Genomic DNA, 18,116 nt, shown 5'->3' on the forward strand with positions numbered 1-18,116 from the left:
TTGACTTATGACAACTATTAGCCTTAAAAATAAAGTACCAAAAGTACTATGCAGAATTTCAGAATAAAATATTATAATATAGAATCATATGATATTAATGTTATTTATTTTATTTTGTATTATTAGAATTGGCAAATTAACTAGTAACTTTAGTTTTCAAATCATGTAGTGAAGTGGAAGTATACATAGCAGAATATAGAAATACTATAGTAAAGTAGGCTATGAACCTACATGCAGTACTAGAGTAAATGTACTCAGACACTCCTTCCGGCTGGTTCTTTCTTGTGACAACCTCAGAGTGAATGTTGAGAATATTTCTTGTTTTTCAGGACTTTCAGACCTTTTGCTCTGCAGTGAAAACTACTCTTTACAAAGCAGTAGTAAAGTAAAATTAAGGGTTTTATACATTTTCATTACATTACAGTGTAAGTCCTTACACACACATAGTTGGCGCAGGGATAAACTGTAAATGTGTCACCCTGCAAATACTATTGACACATGGATGGTCATAGCTGAGTAAGTATGAACTTCTGACTTCCAAGCTTTCCAGGTGCCAACTTAAACAAAAACCATGACCTACCATGACAAACTGATGTTTCTTAGGCAAGTGTACAAACAGTTCAACACTTTGTGAAGAGAAGATAACTCAGAGATTGTTTACAGCACCTACTAACCTAGGCAAAATATTTTGGCATCAAATTAAATGCAGAACAGGTTTTACTTGTAAATACAGGACAATATACTTTGTGTAGCCTTAAATACAATTTGTTTACCATTTACAATATGCACTTCCATTGTTGTGAGACCTCAGACAACTGCTTCTTCATGAAGTCAGAGTAGATGGACAAAAAACTAAAATCACCTCAGATGACCACAGGTGATTGTAAAGTGAAAAAAATGTATGGTTCTTCTTCAGAAATAAAAAAAACTTTTATATAAGTAAAAATATGTGAGTGTTGCTTCTTCTTGTCGTGCTTACAGGGAATTCGAGGGTTGGAGTGGTATATAAATAGCATAATATATAGCGTCAAGGCAGTGTGACTAACTACCATAACGAATCATGTGACCTGGATGACTGAGAGTATGTACACATAAGAGTACCAGTGTAAGTCTGTGCAACACTCTTATATTGATCCCAGTAGATTAAAATACCATAAAGCATTACACACTGTACTTACCATTGCATAACAAAGCAACGTGCATTCCTGTAACTAAAATGTTATTTGAGATATTTTGCCAACAACTCTACACTTTTTATTGACATTGTATGAGAACATTTTGTTTAATCAAGTACACGACTCAATACTTGTGGATATACAGTCCCTATAGGAGTTTTCTTTAGGGCCTGTTGTGAAGTATGTGCTTAGGGCTATATCTCCTTGACTGGCCTCTTTACTGCTCTTTCTGAATGGGCGGATCGTGTAATAGATTCTCTCCAGTGACATGTGGATGGTGTGAGAGAGAATGGGCAGCAGGTTCACGGTGGCACAGTGAAAGTGGGCTGAGGGAGGGACTGAAAGAGGGGTGGCAGATGGGTGACACAGACTTGGTGAAAGGACATCTGGCACCTTAACTTCCCAGCAGAAAAACAGGATCGAGAGAATAGGACCAATTCATGTAGAACCACATGTCTGTAAAACAACATATCTTCAGCTCGATGTTGACAACAGTCACATACCTTCTGTTTTGAATGAAAAAACAATGCATGTGTCTGTTGGCGAGGACACTTATAGGTGAGGCAGAGGCTAATGCATGTTGTTTATCTGAAGGGCTGACAGGGACAGCTGGGAGATATTTTGTGTGTGTGTGTGTGTGTGTGTGTGTGTGTGTGTGTGTGTGTGTGTGTGTGTGTGTGTGTGTGTGTGTGTGTGTGTGTGTGTGTGTGTGTGTGTGTGGACATTGACTTGCATGAGACCAGCCAACACCCACCCACCCAAAGATAACCTTTTCTGCAGCCTTCACATTATTTTATTCTTAAACAAACCTTTTATTCATAATTGAGTTGCCGTGTTTAAAGCCTTGCAGGCATTTCACTACCAAAACATCAAAGATATCCATGTAATAGCCCACCTTTATAACAATAAGCCTATAGCTGAAAGGAACTGCATTGAATACAGAGCAGACCAACATAGTGTGTGTGAGGACAGTATTGGCCTTTTATTTAAAAGGATGCACCAAAACAAAACTCCTCTTTTGATGCCAATACCTTAACTCTGCAGATACCACATCTGTGTTATACATACACCTCTTTCTATCTTACTGTGTGTGATGCCCCTGTGGGTCCATCAGTAGAGAGGGTGTGGCTGGTCTGTCTGTGCTGCATTGGCTGCATTGATTGCACTGATTGCAGTAACTCAGCGCACCTGGGTCTGGTGCTCTGCAGCTATTTTAAAGCCTCTCTGCTCCTGTCTGGGCTCTCTGCTTTTCCCTGCAGGCACTCCGGTTTTGTTAAGTATACTATGAGGTTCTTCAGTTGCTTTACTTTGTGCACTTCAACACTCTCACACACATACATGTCCATACAATCCTCACCCTGCATTTACATTACTGATACCACTGACAACCACACCTCATACTTTAATGGATTTGACTTAATTTGATTTGTTTATAAACATATTTTGTTAACCGTCAACATGGTGTGTCTCCTTTTTGTTGTGGCCTTTTGAGCCGGGTCATAACACTATGCAATACAGAAATACATATTTGCCCTGTTTTTTCTCAATTAAAAGCATGTCAAATTCCGCTTGTCTTTACTGGTCTATACAGTTGTTCAAAAGTAAATCCCTTTCTTCCTGTGCAAAGTAACAATAATATAACTTTTAGGACTTTAAGGGATGAATATTTCCCAATGTCTCAAACCAAACAAATAAAACTAGTTTAAACCTTACATCATGCTTCTATAGTCTAACACACGGGTAAGTGGATGTAATATGAGGTTAGCAATTACTGCTATTAAATCTGTTATTAAATGTTAAACGTCACAGAGGTGGTTGATTTTTTTACTGTAATTAATGAGGGTTCGTCACATCAAGAGTGCCTTTCACCCAAAAAGTGAATTGTTGAGCATATTTTAAATCCTTACAGGAGAAAAAAAAATTGCATTTGGAAACAGCTCAATTGAATATTTTTGGTGCTGGTCGTTAAAAGCTCATGATCCTTCATAGAACATACTTTCACAAATGTCTCTGGAAGAGGCATGTGGCTGGGTCAGAGGCCGACACTCCCAAACAAACCTGTCTTACTGGCCGATGAGCGGTTATGTGCAGAGTAGACTGAGAGCAGCACATACAGAACATCTGGAAACACAGACGCAGAATTCACTGTTGATACTTGGCATGGATGCTCTTCTTCACATCATGCTAAGATAAAGTTACACATGTCAATGAACACACTTGTGTATTAGATATCTAGAAGAGCAGAGCTCAAACCCATGGCAATCTGGCCCTCTGAATTATTCTGAATGCAAATAGTTTCAATTTCCTGCTAAGTAAAAAGGCTGTGCGTGTGTGTGTGTGTGTGTGTGTGTGTGTGTGTGTGTGTGTGTGTGTGTGTGTGTGTGTGTCCTCAGCTTAAGGAGTCCGGAATCACTGGGAAGGCCATGTGGAAGAACTCAATTGTCCCAGTTAAGCATTCATGAATACTAAACTCAACCTTGAATGGAACATTCCTATCTGAGCTTTCCATCTTGAAGATTTCCTCGTCGATTCATAATAGCACAGCTGAATAGGGTACGTTACATAGCTGTCTTTGTAAAAAAAAGTACTCGTGTTTGTCGGTTAAAATAGAGCCGATTGCATTTTTATTCTAAAACATTGTCATATTAACGTCAGCATCCAAATGGCCGTAACTTTTCAAATACACATCTTTAGATTAACATAAATATACACAATAAAGCACTTTATGTTAAACAATTATTGATTAACGTATCTGTTTAGATTCAAAAATGTAAATGTTAATCATTTGCCATGTGGAACATGCATTGTAATCCTTGCACAGACACTTTCTGATTTCATGATAGTATGATGGTTATGATAATGATTCCTTGGTTAAAGTAGTTCCTCCCTTTTGCAGGACATTCAGACTTCCTGTACTCCACAAACCAGATTAGCAGGCACTGAAACATCTGCAAAGTAATAGAAAAACAAAACTGCTTTAGAAACAGTAGAATGTATGGTGACAAGCAACATCTTTAAATATGGGTCTGTGCACCAACCTTGAAAATGATTGTTTTGGCCCAGGAATTAGAATGTATATCTTTACAGAACACAGGTTGAGGGTAAACTATAGAAAGAAATGTGTTGATACCTATTTTGCTAGGCTTGGGGAGATTCAGGTTGTTCATGATGTTTACAAACTCATCCACGCTTTTGGTCAAGCGCGGGTTGAACCTGCGCTCTTCACCGACCGTAGACGCCGTCTGACCTGATACAGAAAGACAAAAACCGCCCAATTCATCAGCATATTGAACCGTCGGATATTAGCTCATTAATCAGTATGCATTGAATATCATTTTTGAAATGAATATAATATACATAATACAACATATAAATCACCTATTCAATTATTATATATTTTCATAGGTTGGGCTATTTAGCTGTATTTAGAGTCACTAAAAGTAGCCTCCCCTTTACCAGGTGAAACATTAAAGTGATGTACTCTTGAAATGGGCTTTTCTATGATTAACTTTAATTGTTGTATTTGAAATAGATTGATATCAATACTTCTATACCTTTGAATTAAATGTATAGATGTTTTCAAGGGGAGTATTATGAGGTTGATGGAAGCCTGAGGAGCTATGGATTAGTACCTCATGGATTAGTACCACTGGCAAAAGCTTTGAAAAGTATGCAGGTTCTGCTGTAAATGTTCACAACCAGTGACTCTACAGCAGGGCTATTCAATTGGCGGCCCGCGGGCCAAATCCGGCCCCCGGGTGATATTTACTGGCCCTTTGAGTATAATGTTAAAAAAAAATGTTTTTTTAATTTTAAATAAAAATTCATTTCACTTTTTGGGCCAGTGCCTTTATTCCTGAGAGGGTGTTACATTGAGAGATAGAGGGGAAGACATTGCCTGAAAACTTTGGCGGGCTTGGGTTTCGAACCCACCTACTAGCAACTCCTGTCATTTATTGCGTCTCTGCGCGAGTCCTCGCGGCTCGCGCTGCCCTTCACTACAAGCTCGCGCACCTTCGACGGTTTCGGGCCAATGGTACGATTAATCAAACCTGGTCAGCATAGTTGGATATCAAAATGTCTCTTTCTACGTTAAAAAAACGAAAGGTTGACACCGAAAACCGGCAATTCAACAGCGAGTGGAAAGAGAAGTACTTGGGAGTAAATGTCAGTGGGAGGCCCGTGTGTTTAATCTGCAATGAGTGTTTATCGGTGTGTAAAGAGTACAACTTGAGAAGGCATTTTAGGACAGCTCACGCTAACTTTGACGCCACTTTTCCAGCGGGCTCTGATGCTCGCCGGCAGAAGATTTTGGGGCTAACTTCGTGCTATGACCAAAGACGTAGCTCCCTGTTTCGGGCTTGCACTGACCAAGAGAGAGCTACCGCAGCGTCCCTATGAGTGGCTTGGATATTAAGCAAAAAGAAAAGGCCTTTTACGGACGCAGAGACAGTCAAAGAGTGTATGCTTGCATCAATTGAGGAAGTGGTTGCAGATGAGAAAATCAGAAAAACCGTTATTGACTCAATTAAGAACATTCCGATTTCTGACACGTCAACATCAAGGAGAGTGGAGACCCTTGCATCGGACGTTTTTGAGATTCTCTTGGACAAACTGAGAAAGGCGGAGGTTATGTCGCTAGCTATTGATGAATCCACTGACAGCAGCGATGTTGCACAGCTGTGCATCTATGTTAGATTCTTTGATGGTGAGTGCTTTCGGGAGGATCTACTTGGATTAATTCCTTTGGATGGACACACGACCGGTGAGGTGATGTTCCACAAAGTGGTTTCGTTTTTCAAGGAGCACAAGTTGGGATTGGATCGTATTAACATGCTTGTAACGGATGGGGCCCCTGCGATGTTGGGCCGAACACAAGGACTGTCCACTAGGCTGGCAGATGTGGCTCCACAGCTGAGATCGCTTCATTGCCTCATCCAAAAAAACTATTATTCTCCAACCACTGACTATTCCCCATACTCAGTCCTTTGAGTGCCTTGCTTTTAAATGTTTTCCACCCAAATCCCTGACAGTTATACTAGTTGTACTAGTCTACCGTCCTCCAAAATCCAACTCAACCTTCATCCCAGAATTTTTTAACTTCATCACCTCAGTATGTCCCACTCTCTCCAACATTGTGATACTTGGCGATTTTAATATACACGTGGACTCCCCCAAATGCTCCATGGCTGCCGACTTCCTGTCCTACCTCGACTCACTAAATCTGACACAACATGTACATGGGTCCACCCACAATCATGGTCACACACTTGACCTCATCATCACCGGAAACATACCTGCATCAGACCTAAACATCTCTGATCTTGGAGTGTCTGACCATAAGGCTATCTCCCTAACGCTGACAATCCCATCCTCCAACCAGCCACCCCCCACTGAGAGAGTCATGAAGTACCGAAACATCAATAATTTGGACACTCCACTTTTTCTCAAAACCATAACAGCAAACCTTTCAACTGACCTCCGTTCGCTTTGCCCCGACGACATGATTGAGCTCTACAACGACACCATGACCACCACGCTCAACATCCTGGCTCCGGAAAAAAAGAGGAAAGCCACTTTCCAACGGTCCTCTCCCTGGTTCACGGACGCCCTCCGCCGCATGAAAACCTGCGGTCGACAGCTGGAGAGACTATGGAGGAAGCAGGCTCTCGCCGTCCACCTACTGGCCTTCAGAGAACACCAAAGTGCCTATGCTACTGCTCTAAAAAACGCCCGCTCTGCATACTACTCGTCAATAATAGACAACGGCAAAAGCAATCCGAGAACCTTATTCTCCACTATCAACCGCCTTCTCAACTCCACCAACACAGGCCCCCCAGCTGCCTCTCCAGAACTCTGCAATGACTTCTCTGCTTTCTTTAAAAACAAGATCGCAGATATCAGAGCAACCATTACAGCCTCAACAGTAGCTCGGACCCCACCCACCTGCTCTCCCTTCATCAACGGAATCACCCTCTGCAGCTTCAACGAGGTGACGTCATCTGCACTGCTAGCCATCATAGGCAAATCAAAGCCTACCAGCTGCTCCCTCGACCCCATACCCACCCCGCTGCTAAAAACCTGTTCGCCAACCCTGGTTAATTTCCTGACAACACTCATCAACAAGTCACTACAGACTGGTGAGGTGCCTGTCCATTTCAAAACAGCAGTTGTCACCCCACTTTTAAAAAAAACAAATATCGACCGAGAACTCCTCTCCAACTACAGACCTATCTCCAACCTCCCGTTCCTTGCCAAAGTACTTGAGAAGGTCGTGGCCGCACAGCTCCAGTCTCATCTGTCTGACAATGACATGTATGAGACCTTCCAATCAGGTTTCCGCCCTGCACACAGTACAGAAACAGCCCTAATAAAAGTAGCCAACGACCTACTGATGGCAGCCGACTCTGGGTCACCCAGCATCCTGGTCCTTCTTGACCTGAGTGCGGCTTTCGACACAGTGGACCATACCATCCTCCTCCACCGCCTCGAGACCTACACCAGGGTGACGGACCACGGCTCTGAAGTGGTTCTCAAGCTACCTCACCAACCGGAAGTACCACATGTCTCTGGGGGGTTCCAGGTCTGACGACACCACAGTGACATGCGGGGCCCCACAGGGCTCAGTGCTGGGGCCGATCCTGTTTTTAATCTATCTATTACCTCTGGGTCATATCATCAGACAACATAACATCAACTTCCACTGCTATGCCGACGACACTCAGGTCTACATCAAAACACAACCCAATACCACCACTATCCAAACACTAAACACCTGCCTGGAAGACATCCGCTCCTGGATGACCACCAACTACCTTCAGCTCAACAGCAGCAAGACGGAGGCAATCCTGATAGGCACCACCGACCAGCTTGCCAAGGCCGCCAACATCAGCCCCTCCCTTGATGGTCAGCTCATTCCTCTCTCCTCCGTTGTCACCAACCTCGGTGTAAGGTTTGACCCCACTCTGTCTTTCCAAGCCCACATCAAACATATCACCAAGACCTCCTTCTTTCACCTGAAAAACATTTCCCGACTGAAGCCCTCACTCTCAACTGATGACATCAAAAAACTGGTTCATGCACTCGTCTTCTCAAGACTAGACTATTGCAATGCACTCCTCTCCGGTCTCCCAGCCAAATCCATCAACCGCTTGCAACTTGTCCAGAACAGCACAGCCAGAGTTCTCACCGGTACAAAAAGGTCCGCACACATAACCTTGCAAAACTGCACTGGCTCCCAGTCCACTACAGGATCCAGTTTAAGGTTCTGCTCCTCACGTACAGAGCCCTGAATGGACAAAGCCCAAAATACCTCTGTGACCTCATTCATACCCAGACATCTACCCGCTCTCTCCGCTCCAGCCACGCTCCTCTTCTTTACATCCCCCGCACACGTCTCCGAACAATGGGAGACCGAGCCTCTGGAACTCCCTCCCAGATCAGCTGAGATCTGCCCCTTCCACCGAGGTCTTCAAAACCGGCCTTAAGACCCTCTTCTTTCGGCAGGCCTTCCAATAAACTTTGAGCATGGTACACCTGGAGTACTGCCATTTTTATCGCTATCTCCGACTTTTATTTTTGTACTCTATTTTATTTTTTGATTTCTTATTATTATTACAATTATTTGTTTAATCTCTCAAAGTGTATCAGTATCCCTTGTTGTGAAGCACTTCGAGATTTGTCTTGGCAGATGAGAAGCGCTATATAAATTAAATATATTATTATTATTATTATTATTATCCACCAAAGCCTCCTGTGCGCAAAACTGAGTGGTGAGTTAAAAAACACAATGGACTCTGTCATGTCGATTATTAACTTTATTCGTTGTAACTCCAGTTTACAGCACCGCCTTTTCCGCCAGATGTTGTCAGACATGTCAGCTCAATATAATGATTTGCTCATGCACAGTGCCATTAGATGGCTAAGCAAAGGAAACGTCTTGAAACGATGTTGTGAACTTAAGGAGGAGATCATGGCGTTTCTCCGCATTTCAAAACATAAAAAAGCCAATGCCTTTCTGTGTCTGATAGAGAATGATGAGTTTTACGCTGCTGTTTGCTTTTTGAGCGACATTTTCCAACATCTGAACCAACTCAATTTGGAGCTGCAGGGCAGAGATAAAATGGTTACACAACTTGTGGAGAGACTCCATGCATTTCAAAAAAAGCTCACTTTTTTTGCGGATTTATGTCCAGGCAAAATGCTCCATTTTCCAACACTGCGCACTGCAGGTTTACAAATCACTGAGGTGATGACTGTATTTATGGACGCATTGAAAACCAACTTTGCTGCGAGGTTTGAACATTTCAGTCTCCCGACTGAAGTGATGAGATTTGTGAAGAACCCTTTCTCTGTGAATGTAGAGGGGGAGTTTGCACTGAAAGCAAAGGAGCTGATTGTGACATTAAATGAGGCGTCTTTACAACTTGAACTCATTGACATTCAGTCATCATATGACCTGCGACAGTCATTTCAGCTGGCAGGTTCTGAAAAGTTCTGGACTCATGAAGTCAGCCACGAGAAATTCCCTCATTCAAGGGGTCTTGCACTTTTTGTCCTCACAATGTTTGGCTCGACTTACACGTGCGAATCGACATTCTCACACATGAATGCCATAAAAACTAATAATCGAGCATCCCTCACTGACCAGCATCTGCATCACTGTATGCGTATTGCCATGACAACGTATACTCCCGACTTACCTGCTCTTGCTAAATCGAAAAAATGCCATTTCTCTCATTAGATGGCACATATCTGCCAAGTTGGTTGCATACAGTTATCACTATGTTAATCAAAAAAGGTTTGAGTTTTAAAAGGCTGTGTGTTGTGGTTTGGTAATTAATACAAGTCTTTTGACAATTGTTTTTGCTTTTAATTAAGCAATTGATGTGGTATGGCTCACTTGTCTTTATTGTTATTATACCATAATATGCACTGTTGTTTGTGTATGGCCCTAAATTGCTATTTTGTGTGAATTATTAGATCATTTAATCTAAATCTAATGATGTTGATGGTTATATTAGCTTCACATGTACCGAGGTTCTGAACTTGCCATTTATAAAGGCCTTGGGGCTGCTATGTTTGATTTAATTAAACAAAAATATATGCACTCCAATGCTATTGTAGTCATTTCATTTAATTTCAAACCTTTATTTATGCAGGTGAATCCCATTGAGATCATTGATCTCTTTTTCAAGGGTGACCTGCTGTAGTATTTACTGTATCTGAAGCTCTTAATATGATTGCTCATATTTCAAGCAATTTTTTTCCCGGCCCCTTGCTTTGGATCATTTTCATCAACCGGCCCCATTACAAACTAATTGAATAGCCCTGCTCTACAGTATGAGATGTGATAAAAACTTCAGATGTGTTTTTCATCTAACCTAAGTAGTCATGTGCTGGGTAGACGAGGCACTGGTCTGGCAGAGTGAAGATCTTCTGATGGACCGATTCATAGAGCTTCTTCGCGCAGCCTGAATTAGAAACAACAATTTGCAAAGATAAAAGCAACTCCAAAATAAAACAGTCACAATACTGACCTCTTGTGTTCATCTATAAGTATTACAACAATAACTGCTTTCTCTTTAGACCAGTGTGCGGGGGAAACAATGTGTAAGTGTATGTCTACCCTGCTGAAAGTCTGTCCTGCCACAGCCTCTGATGAGCAGAGCATCTCCAGTAAAAGCCATGCTCTGATCGCCAGACACCAGCGACATGCAGCCATCAGTGTGTCCTGGTGTGTCTCTCACTGTCAGATACTACAGCGGGAGAAGAGACAAAGGCATGTGAATATTTGCTTACCAAGCCATTTTAAATTAAAAAGTCCAGTTCTTTACAGAGAAACAGACAATACATATCCAAAATATAATATCCAGAATACTGATACATATCAAATCAAGATACAAAAAAATGCAAAACACTAAAAGCAATCAATCCTCTTTCAATCTTTTTTTTATTAAGATTGTTTTGCACTGATTCCATGCAAGGAAAAAAGTAATACATTCTTCTCACATGTTTTCCAAAGGAGATCTTGTCTCCCTCTGACAGGAGCATGTCTGCTGAGGCACCACTGTATTTGGAGATTGCACTCTTCAGCCCAACCAATCTTTTCTTCATCAGCCCAGTGCTTGTGATGTGGTCCGCATGGCAGTGGGTGTTTACTATCGGAAAAAAGAAAATAGTAAATAAAATCATGGATACCTTGAATACAAGTCTGAGGTATACATTACTACCTTATAAGGAGGTTATGTTTTTAGGTTAATTTTGTAAACAGGATTACAGAAAGAAGCACTGTCCCGATGTTCATTAAACTTAGCAGAATGGTGATGCATGGGGAAATGAAAAATCCAATTTAATATGGGAGTGCATCCAATTTACAGTGCCGATGTTTTAACATGATCTACAGAGTACAAGGCGCCTGGCTTATCTGAGTTTACAGTTTTGGGAAAAGTGATGTTCACTTTGAGCATGCAGATTGTAGGTGAAGTTATTCCACGTGATAATAACCCTTTTCTTGAGCAAAGTTCCTCCTTACTTTGTGGAATAAGCAAAATTATCTAAAAAAACGTTCCCTCCAGCTTACTGCTCCAGTAAAAAGGTAGGGATCGGTATCGTTAAGGTTTTAACGGTACTACTACTATTATCGATACCGTTTATCGATCCGGTCTTTTAACGGTACTTTTATCGGTTCTTTTGGAGAAAAAAAAAGGTAAACTAACTAAACAAATTGTGAACAAAACTAACATTGCTTTTTATTTAAATGAAATACATAATATTTCACATCAAAAGAAACAACAATGTTTTAACAAATCGTATTCAATTTTCTGATGACAGAATTGTAAATAGAATAGCTGAAACTTTAACAAACTAAATAACTCAGTTACCTCTAATCATTAACCCATGTTTGTATAATTGAGTTGACTCCGTGTGTTGCTGCTTGCATACATAATACCTGACGTGGAAAAGTTACTCGTGGATGGGGCTACAGAGCTACAAGAAAGACAGTTGAACCCGGTGCATTTCTCCGTCTGAATGTGGTGCACTTTTGCTAAATGTTTAGACAAATAGTTTGTGTTACCGCCCTTACATGCTAAACTCTTATTGCACTATTGGTAACGAGCATTGTCCACATCGAGACGGGTAAAGTTTAACCATACCTCGGAGCGCGTTCTCTCCGCCATCTCCCCCGTGTGTGTGTTGCTGAATGTAGCAGCTGTGTGTGTGTAAACTGCCCCCTGCCCCTTATCCTTGAGTATATTGCTGCAACATACCTCATATGATTATGTTCAGTGTTAATGTATATATTTAAATAAATACATACTAAAAGAGAGGTTTTTTTTATGCTCAATGACAAGGTGGGACACCACATATTGAAAATGAGTTGGAATCTATGAAATAATACCATATCTCTTAGCCCAGCCTCAGAAAGTTTAGGTACCTGCCACTTTTAGATTGAGTCCCAGTTCATGTATGAGCTTCAGATCCCTGTTGATAGTCTCCAGTACAGGATCGATGAGGACTGCCTCCTTGGTCTCTGTGTCTGCCAGCAAGTAGGTGTAAGTGCTGCTCTCTAATTCAAACAACTAAACAGGAAAAGGGTAAGGTTAGGACACAGGAGTGACTCAGCAAATCTTTACAAAGAATGAGTGGTAATGAGGCACATTCTCCACGTAGTGTCTGCTTGTAGATGTGGGAGATAGCGAGAAAGAACTACAGGAAGAACAGATTATGATGCAAAGTGAGGTTTTAATGTAGTTGGAAAGTTAGAAGTATTGATAGATATATCATTAGTGTTTGGAACTAAATGACACATGTTGTATATTTAAAAAACTAAAAATATCAACTTGACAAAACAATCTTAAATTTGCTTGGTCCTGAATACTTTATTGTAGGCTACTCACGTTTGTACGGAGTATTTACATTTTATTTAACTTTTTTCTTTTAATCCACTACATTAAGAGATACTAAGAGAGAAATATTGTTCTTTTTGAATCCACTATCATCTATGTTTGTGATGAACTAAACCTTAATGGGTTGAGAAAATTATCATACTTGTTGGGCAACTATTTAAAAACCTTCTTGGATCAGCTTGAGAATGGTTTGTAACAAAGTTGAAAACTGCTCTTTTTTAAGCTCACGCAAAGTTTTCAGTATCTGACCATTTTATAGATCATTATGCTCAAATTAAACTACACAAAAGCATATAAAGAAGCACATTATCACAAAATCAACACATAACGCAGCAGTATTATTAATCATCATATAGAATGGTAAAACACTGACAGGTAACATTTTGCTGCCAAATATATCTATGTTCACTTTTCACACTTTAAGTGCATGTTAGTGATAATACTTCCATAACTTAGGTTTTGAAGGCAGGAATTTTACTTGTACAGGAATATTTCCATTGTGTGGTATTAGTATACACTAATGCAAGGATCTGAATACTTCTTTTAGCACTGTCTGGAGCTTTTGAACGTGTTTTTAGTCATTTTCAATTGAAATATAGATTTGATACAGAGGTGAGCTGCACAAAAAGTAGGTAAGAGGACATAAAGTTGAGATTGTTTTGTCAACTAGCTGCATACAAGGTAAATGATTAACAACTCCAAAGGTTATATCTGCTGTAACTCTCTCTGAATTAGGCTGGACAGCAGGCACACCTTCATGTCCACTGCGGTGTTATTATGTTAGAACCATTGCCGTTACATTACAGTACACTAGGATCAAGTTTGCAACGTTATTGCAACATTTTGAGCACATTAGAGAAGTCAAAGTGAGCTATGTCCCTACAACCCTCCACAGACATGATCGTATAGTTTGGCTCCATTTTAAATCACAACCCTGAATGCAAAAGGCAGTAGACTGTCAGCAAGATAATGGAGCTAACAGCGAGCTAACTCCAACTAGCTCCCTTCCTTTTGCTACAAAAACAAACATTGCATTTAAAACCCTTTAGGCCTAGGCTACTTGATAAAAAAACAATTTACTGAAGAACAACATTGCAAAGTTATATTTATAATACCGTACTTGTCTGAACAGCAGTCCTTCGGTCAACGCCATCCTGGAGCAGTATGATCTGCTGGTAGCTTTTAGCGGGTCGGTGACAGCCTTCAAGCCGGGACAGAAGCGCCTAATCTCGGCCGCTGCGTAACTCGAACCCTCGGTGGTCGCTCTGAAGCGGAGCGTGAGAGCCAGAGCCCGCTGGACTGGTTTCACTCTGCTTATTACCGAGCACATTGTTATTCGCCGGGGTTTTTTTCTGACAGCGTAACCCGATGATTATCTCAAGGAGAACATTCATGTATTTGAAATAATCCGATAGGCTGTAGCCGCTTTATCCTCGAGCTAATGTAAAATAATGTCCAATTTCTACCAAGAAAACTCACTGCTCAAAGTCGTTTGAAAGCTTGTCTCTCACCTTGGAAGTAACCCAGAGACAATATTGGTGCTGCATAGTCAACAACTTTTACAGCAGCTGTAACTGGGGCCATAACCAATGTTTGTTGTTACTGAGCAGTGTGGGTTAGGAGTTAGTCCACTACAGTCCAGCAAATCAACTTCCTCCTCCACACCCAGTTAAGATACAAATGACCTACAGTCTGCAAAGTCAGGTCATGTCGGTCTATTGCAGTGCACAATAATCAGCCATGCATGCTCACAAAGGACGCTCACACACGCCACATATAGTCGTCTGCAGCGGTGGCCTACGTGACTGTTGGCATACTTGTATCAGGAAGTCTCATAACCCAAAACAAAACTGGTTACGATCACTAGAGAGGCTTCTCAATACTCAAATTTCCCCTCCTGGACTCCTCGACTCCTCGGTCCTCCGGTAGTGACCCGGAAATGAATTTCAGTGCGCCATTTTGAAGGACGTCTCATTTCTCTAAATGCACACCGAGGACCGAGGATCGAGCGTCGAGGAGGCTCTCTGGAGGAGCTATAACCGAGGGTACACTGATGGTTCCTCCACGGCTCCTCCGCGGATGCATTTCCGGGATCGGTGGAGGCGTGACGCACGGCCGGACTTATCTCAGCCAATGACAGCTCTGCATGCATCCCCTGGATATTATTTTAGAACCTGCTCTCATCGCAACGCGATGTTTACAGTGAGAACAGCTGTGAGGTCCTGCAGAAAGCAGAGCAGTGTGTACAATATATATCACTCAGTATAACAGGCATACTCTCTATATTTGCTTTAGTTTAGTAGATATCTACAAACAAAGAGTCGATATTTTTCTAAAACCATTTAGTGCTTCACGTAATAAAATACACAACGGCTGTAGCCTGATTATGCTTTAGGAGCTGTAGGTGTGTGTGGTATAGTGTGTAGGTGTGTGTCACACACACCTACACCACACGCACCTATACACAACACGCACTGGTACAGTGTGTAGGTGCGTGTTGTACAGTGTGTGTGTGTATGTGTGTGTTGTACAGTGCGCAGATGCGGTGGACAGACAGGTCTCAGTTGGTTTGGTGTCCTTACTTTTAATACTTGCAAAAACAACTTTTGGCCCGTAATTTCAATTCCCCATTTCAGCGACCAGAGAGAGGGGGGGATATATATCCAGTCTCTGATTGTGTTACGTTATTATGAGAGTGCTCTCATACTTTAAATTGCATATATTTATATAAATATATTTGTGTGTGTGTCCACATCTGTAGCCTGTTATTGTCTCATTATACCGCACTCTCAATGAATTCAAAGTAAATATGTGGGGGAACAATGTTCAGCTGATCTAACAGAGATTATAAAATATGACGAAACACTCGACAGCTGATGCAGCTGTTGCCAGTAATAATGAACGGACGTCGCTTTAAAATGACCGCTCAGAGGAGAGGAGTTCTCATTTCTTTAAACGTCTGCTGCTTCCCCTCCTCTCTCCTCGGTTCCCCTCCTCGGTCCTCCGCTCGCATCTCCTGTGGGCGGGACTAAGTCTCGAGGAGGGGAGTCGAGGAGGGGAAATTTAAGAATTGAGAAGCCTCTCTAGTATCCAGGGGATGCATGCAGAGCTGTCATTGGCTGAGATAAGTCTGGCCGTGCGTCACGACTCTTTGAAGCATCTCTGTTGCCGGAAATGCATCCACGAAGGAGCCGTGGAGGACCCATCAGTGTATCCTCGGTTAGAGCTCCTCCAGAGAGCCTCCTCGATGCTCGATGCTAGGTCCTCGAAGTGCATTTAGAGAAATGAGATGTCCTTCAACATGGCGCGCTGAAATTCATTTCCGGGTCACTACCGGAGGACCGAGGAGTCCTGAGAGGCTTCTCAATACTCAAATTTCCCCTCCTCGACTCCCCTCCTCGAGACTTAGACCCGCCCACAGGAGATGCGAGCGGAGGACCGAGGAGGGGAACCGAGGAGAGAGGAGGGGAAGCAGCAGACGTTTAAAGAAATGAGAACTCCTCTCCTCTGAGCGGTCATATTAAAGCGACGTCCGTTCATTATTACTGGCAACAGCTGCATCAGCTGTCGAGTGTTTTGTCATATTTTATAATCTCTGTTAGATCAGCTGAACATTGTTCCCCCACATATTTTATTTGAATTCATTGAGAGTGCGGTATAATGAGACAATAACAGGCTACAGATGCGGGGACACACACACAAATATATTTATATAAATCTATACAATTTAAAGTATGAGAGCACTCTCATAATAACGTAACACAGTCAGAGACTGGATATATCCCCCCCCCTCTCTCTGGTCGCTGAAATGGGGAATTGAAATTACGGGCCAAAAGTTGTATTTGCAAGTATTAAAAGTAAGGACATCAAACCAACTGAGACCCGTCTGTCCGCGGCATCTGCGCACTGTACAACACACACCTACACACTGTACAACACACACACCTACACACTGTACAACACACGCACCTACACACTGTACAACACACGCACCTACACACTGTACAACACACGCACCTACACACTGTACAACACACACACCTACACACTGTACAACACACGCACCTACACACTGTACAACACACACCTACACACTGTACAACACACACCCTACACACTGTACAACACACACCTACATACTGTACCACACACACCTACAGCTGCTAAAGCAATCAGGCTACAGCCGTTGTGTATTTTATTATGTGAAGCACTAAATGGTTTTAGAAAAATATGGACTCTTTGTAGATATCTACTAAACTAAAGCAAATAAAGAGAGTAGGCCTGTTATACTGAGTGATATATATTTTACACACTGCTCTGCTTTCTGCAGGACCTCACAGCTGTTCTCACTGTAAACATCGCGTTGCGATGAGAGCAGGTTCTCAAATAATATCCAGGGGATGCATGCAGAGCTGTCATTGGCTGAGATAACTCCGGCCGTGCGTCACGCCTCCACCGTTCCCGGAAATGCATCCGCGGAGGAGCCGTGGAGGAACCATCAGTGTATCCTCGGTTATAGCTCCTCCAGAGAGCCTCCTCGATGCTCGATCCTCGGTCCTCGGTGTGCATTTAGAGAAATGAGACGTCCTTCAAAATGGCGCGCTGAAATTCATTTCCGGGTCACTACCGGAGGACCGAGGAGTCGAGGAGGGGAAATTTGAGTATTGAGAAGCCTCTCTGGAGTCGAGGAGGGGGATTTGATGAAATGAGAAAGGGCCATAGATATAGGTGTACTGGCCGCGGCCGCAAGCCCCGAGAGGGGTCTGCCTGCAGACCTCCACTCTCAGGACAGTTCCGGTGCAGACCTCCACTCTCAGGACACCTCCACTGTCAGTACAGGAAGTGCACGCTAAGAATTCCAAAATAAAATCACCACTATCAGTACAGTGCCACTTTCCAAATAGGAAATGCACGCAAATACAAAATAAAATCGGATCGTGACGGATAAGATAAGATGGACTTTTATTAATCCCTCGTGGGGAAATTATTTCTCTGCATTTGACCCATCCTAGTGTTAGGAGCAGTGTGCTGC

The 18,116-nt window shown here is 42.2% G+C and overlaps 1 protein-coding gene across 1 annotated transcript; it reads right to left on the minus strand.

The window, feature by feature from the left end:
- Positions 1-3,776: 3,776 nt before the first annotated feature.
- On the minus strand, positions 3,777-15,161 carry ethe1 (ETHE1 persulfide dioxygenase). The gene is made up of 7 exons (XM_034103054.2): positions 14,205-15,161; positions 12,613-12,757; positions 11,187-11,335; positions 10,804-10,933; positions 10,559-10,648; positions 4,306-4,422; positions 3,777-4,123 (listed from the first exon to the last, which is right to left on the minus strand). Exons 1-7 carry the CDS (start codon positions 14,412-14,414, stop codon positions 4,077-4,079), a joined length of 888 nt encoding a protein of 295 aa, XP_033958945.1. The 5' UTR covers positions 14,415-15,161; the 3' UTR covers positions 3,777-4,076.
- Between the last annotated feature and the right edge of the window lie 2,955 nt (positions 15,162-18,116).

The sequence above is a fragment of the Pseudochaenichthys georgianus genome, chromosome 16, assembly GCF_902827115.2.
Source record: "Pseudochaenichthys georgianus chromosome 16, fPseGeo1.2, whole genome shotgun sequence".
NCBI lineage: Eukaryota > Metazoa > Chordata > Actinopteri > Perciformes > Channichthyidae > Pseudochaenichthys > Pseudochaenichthys georgianus.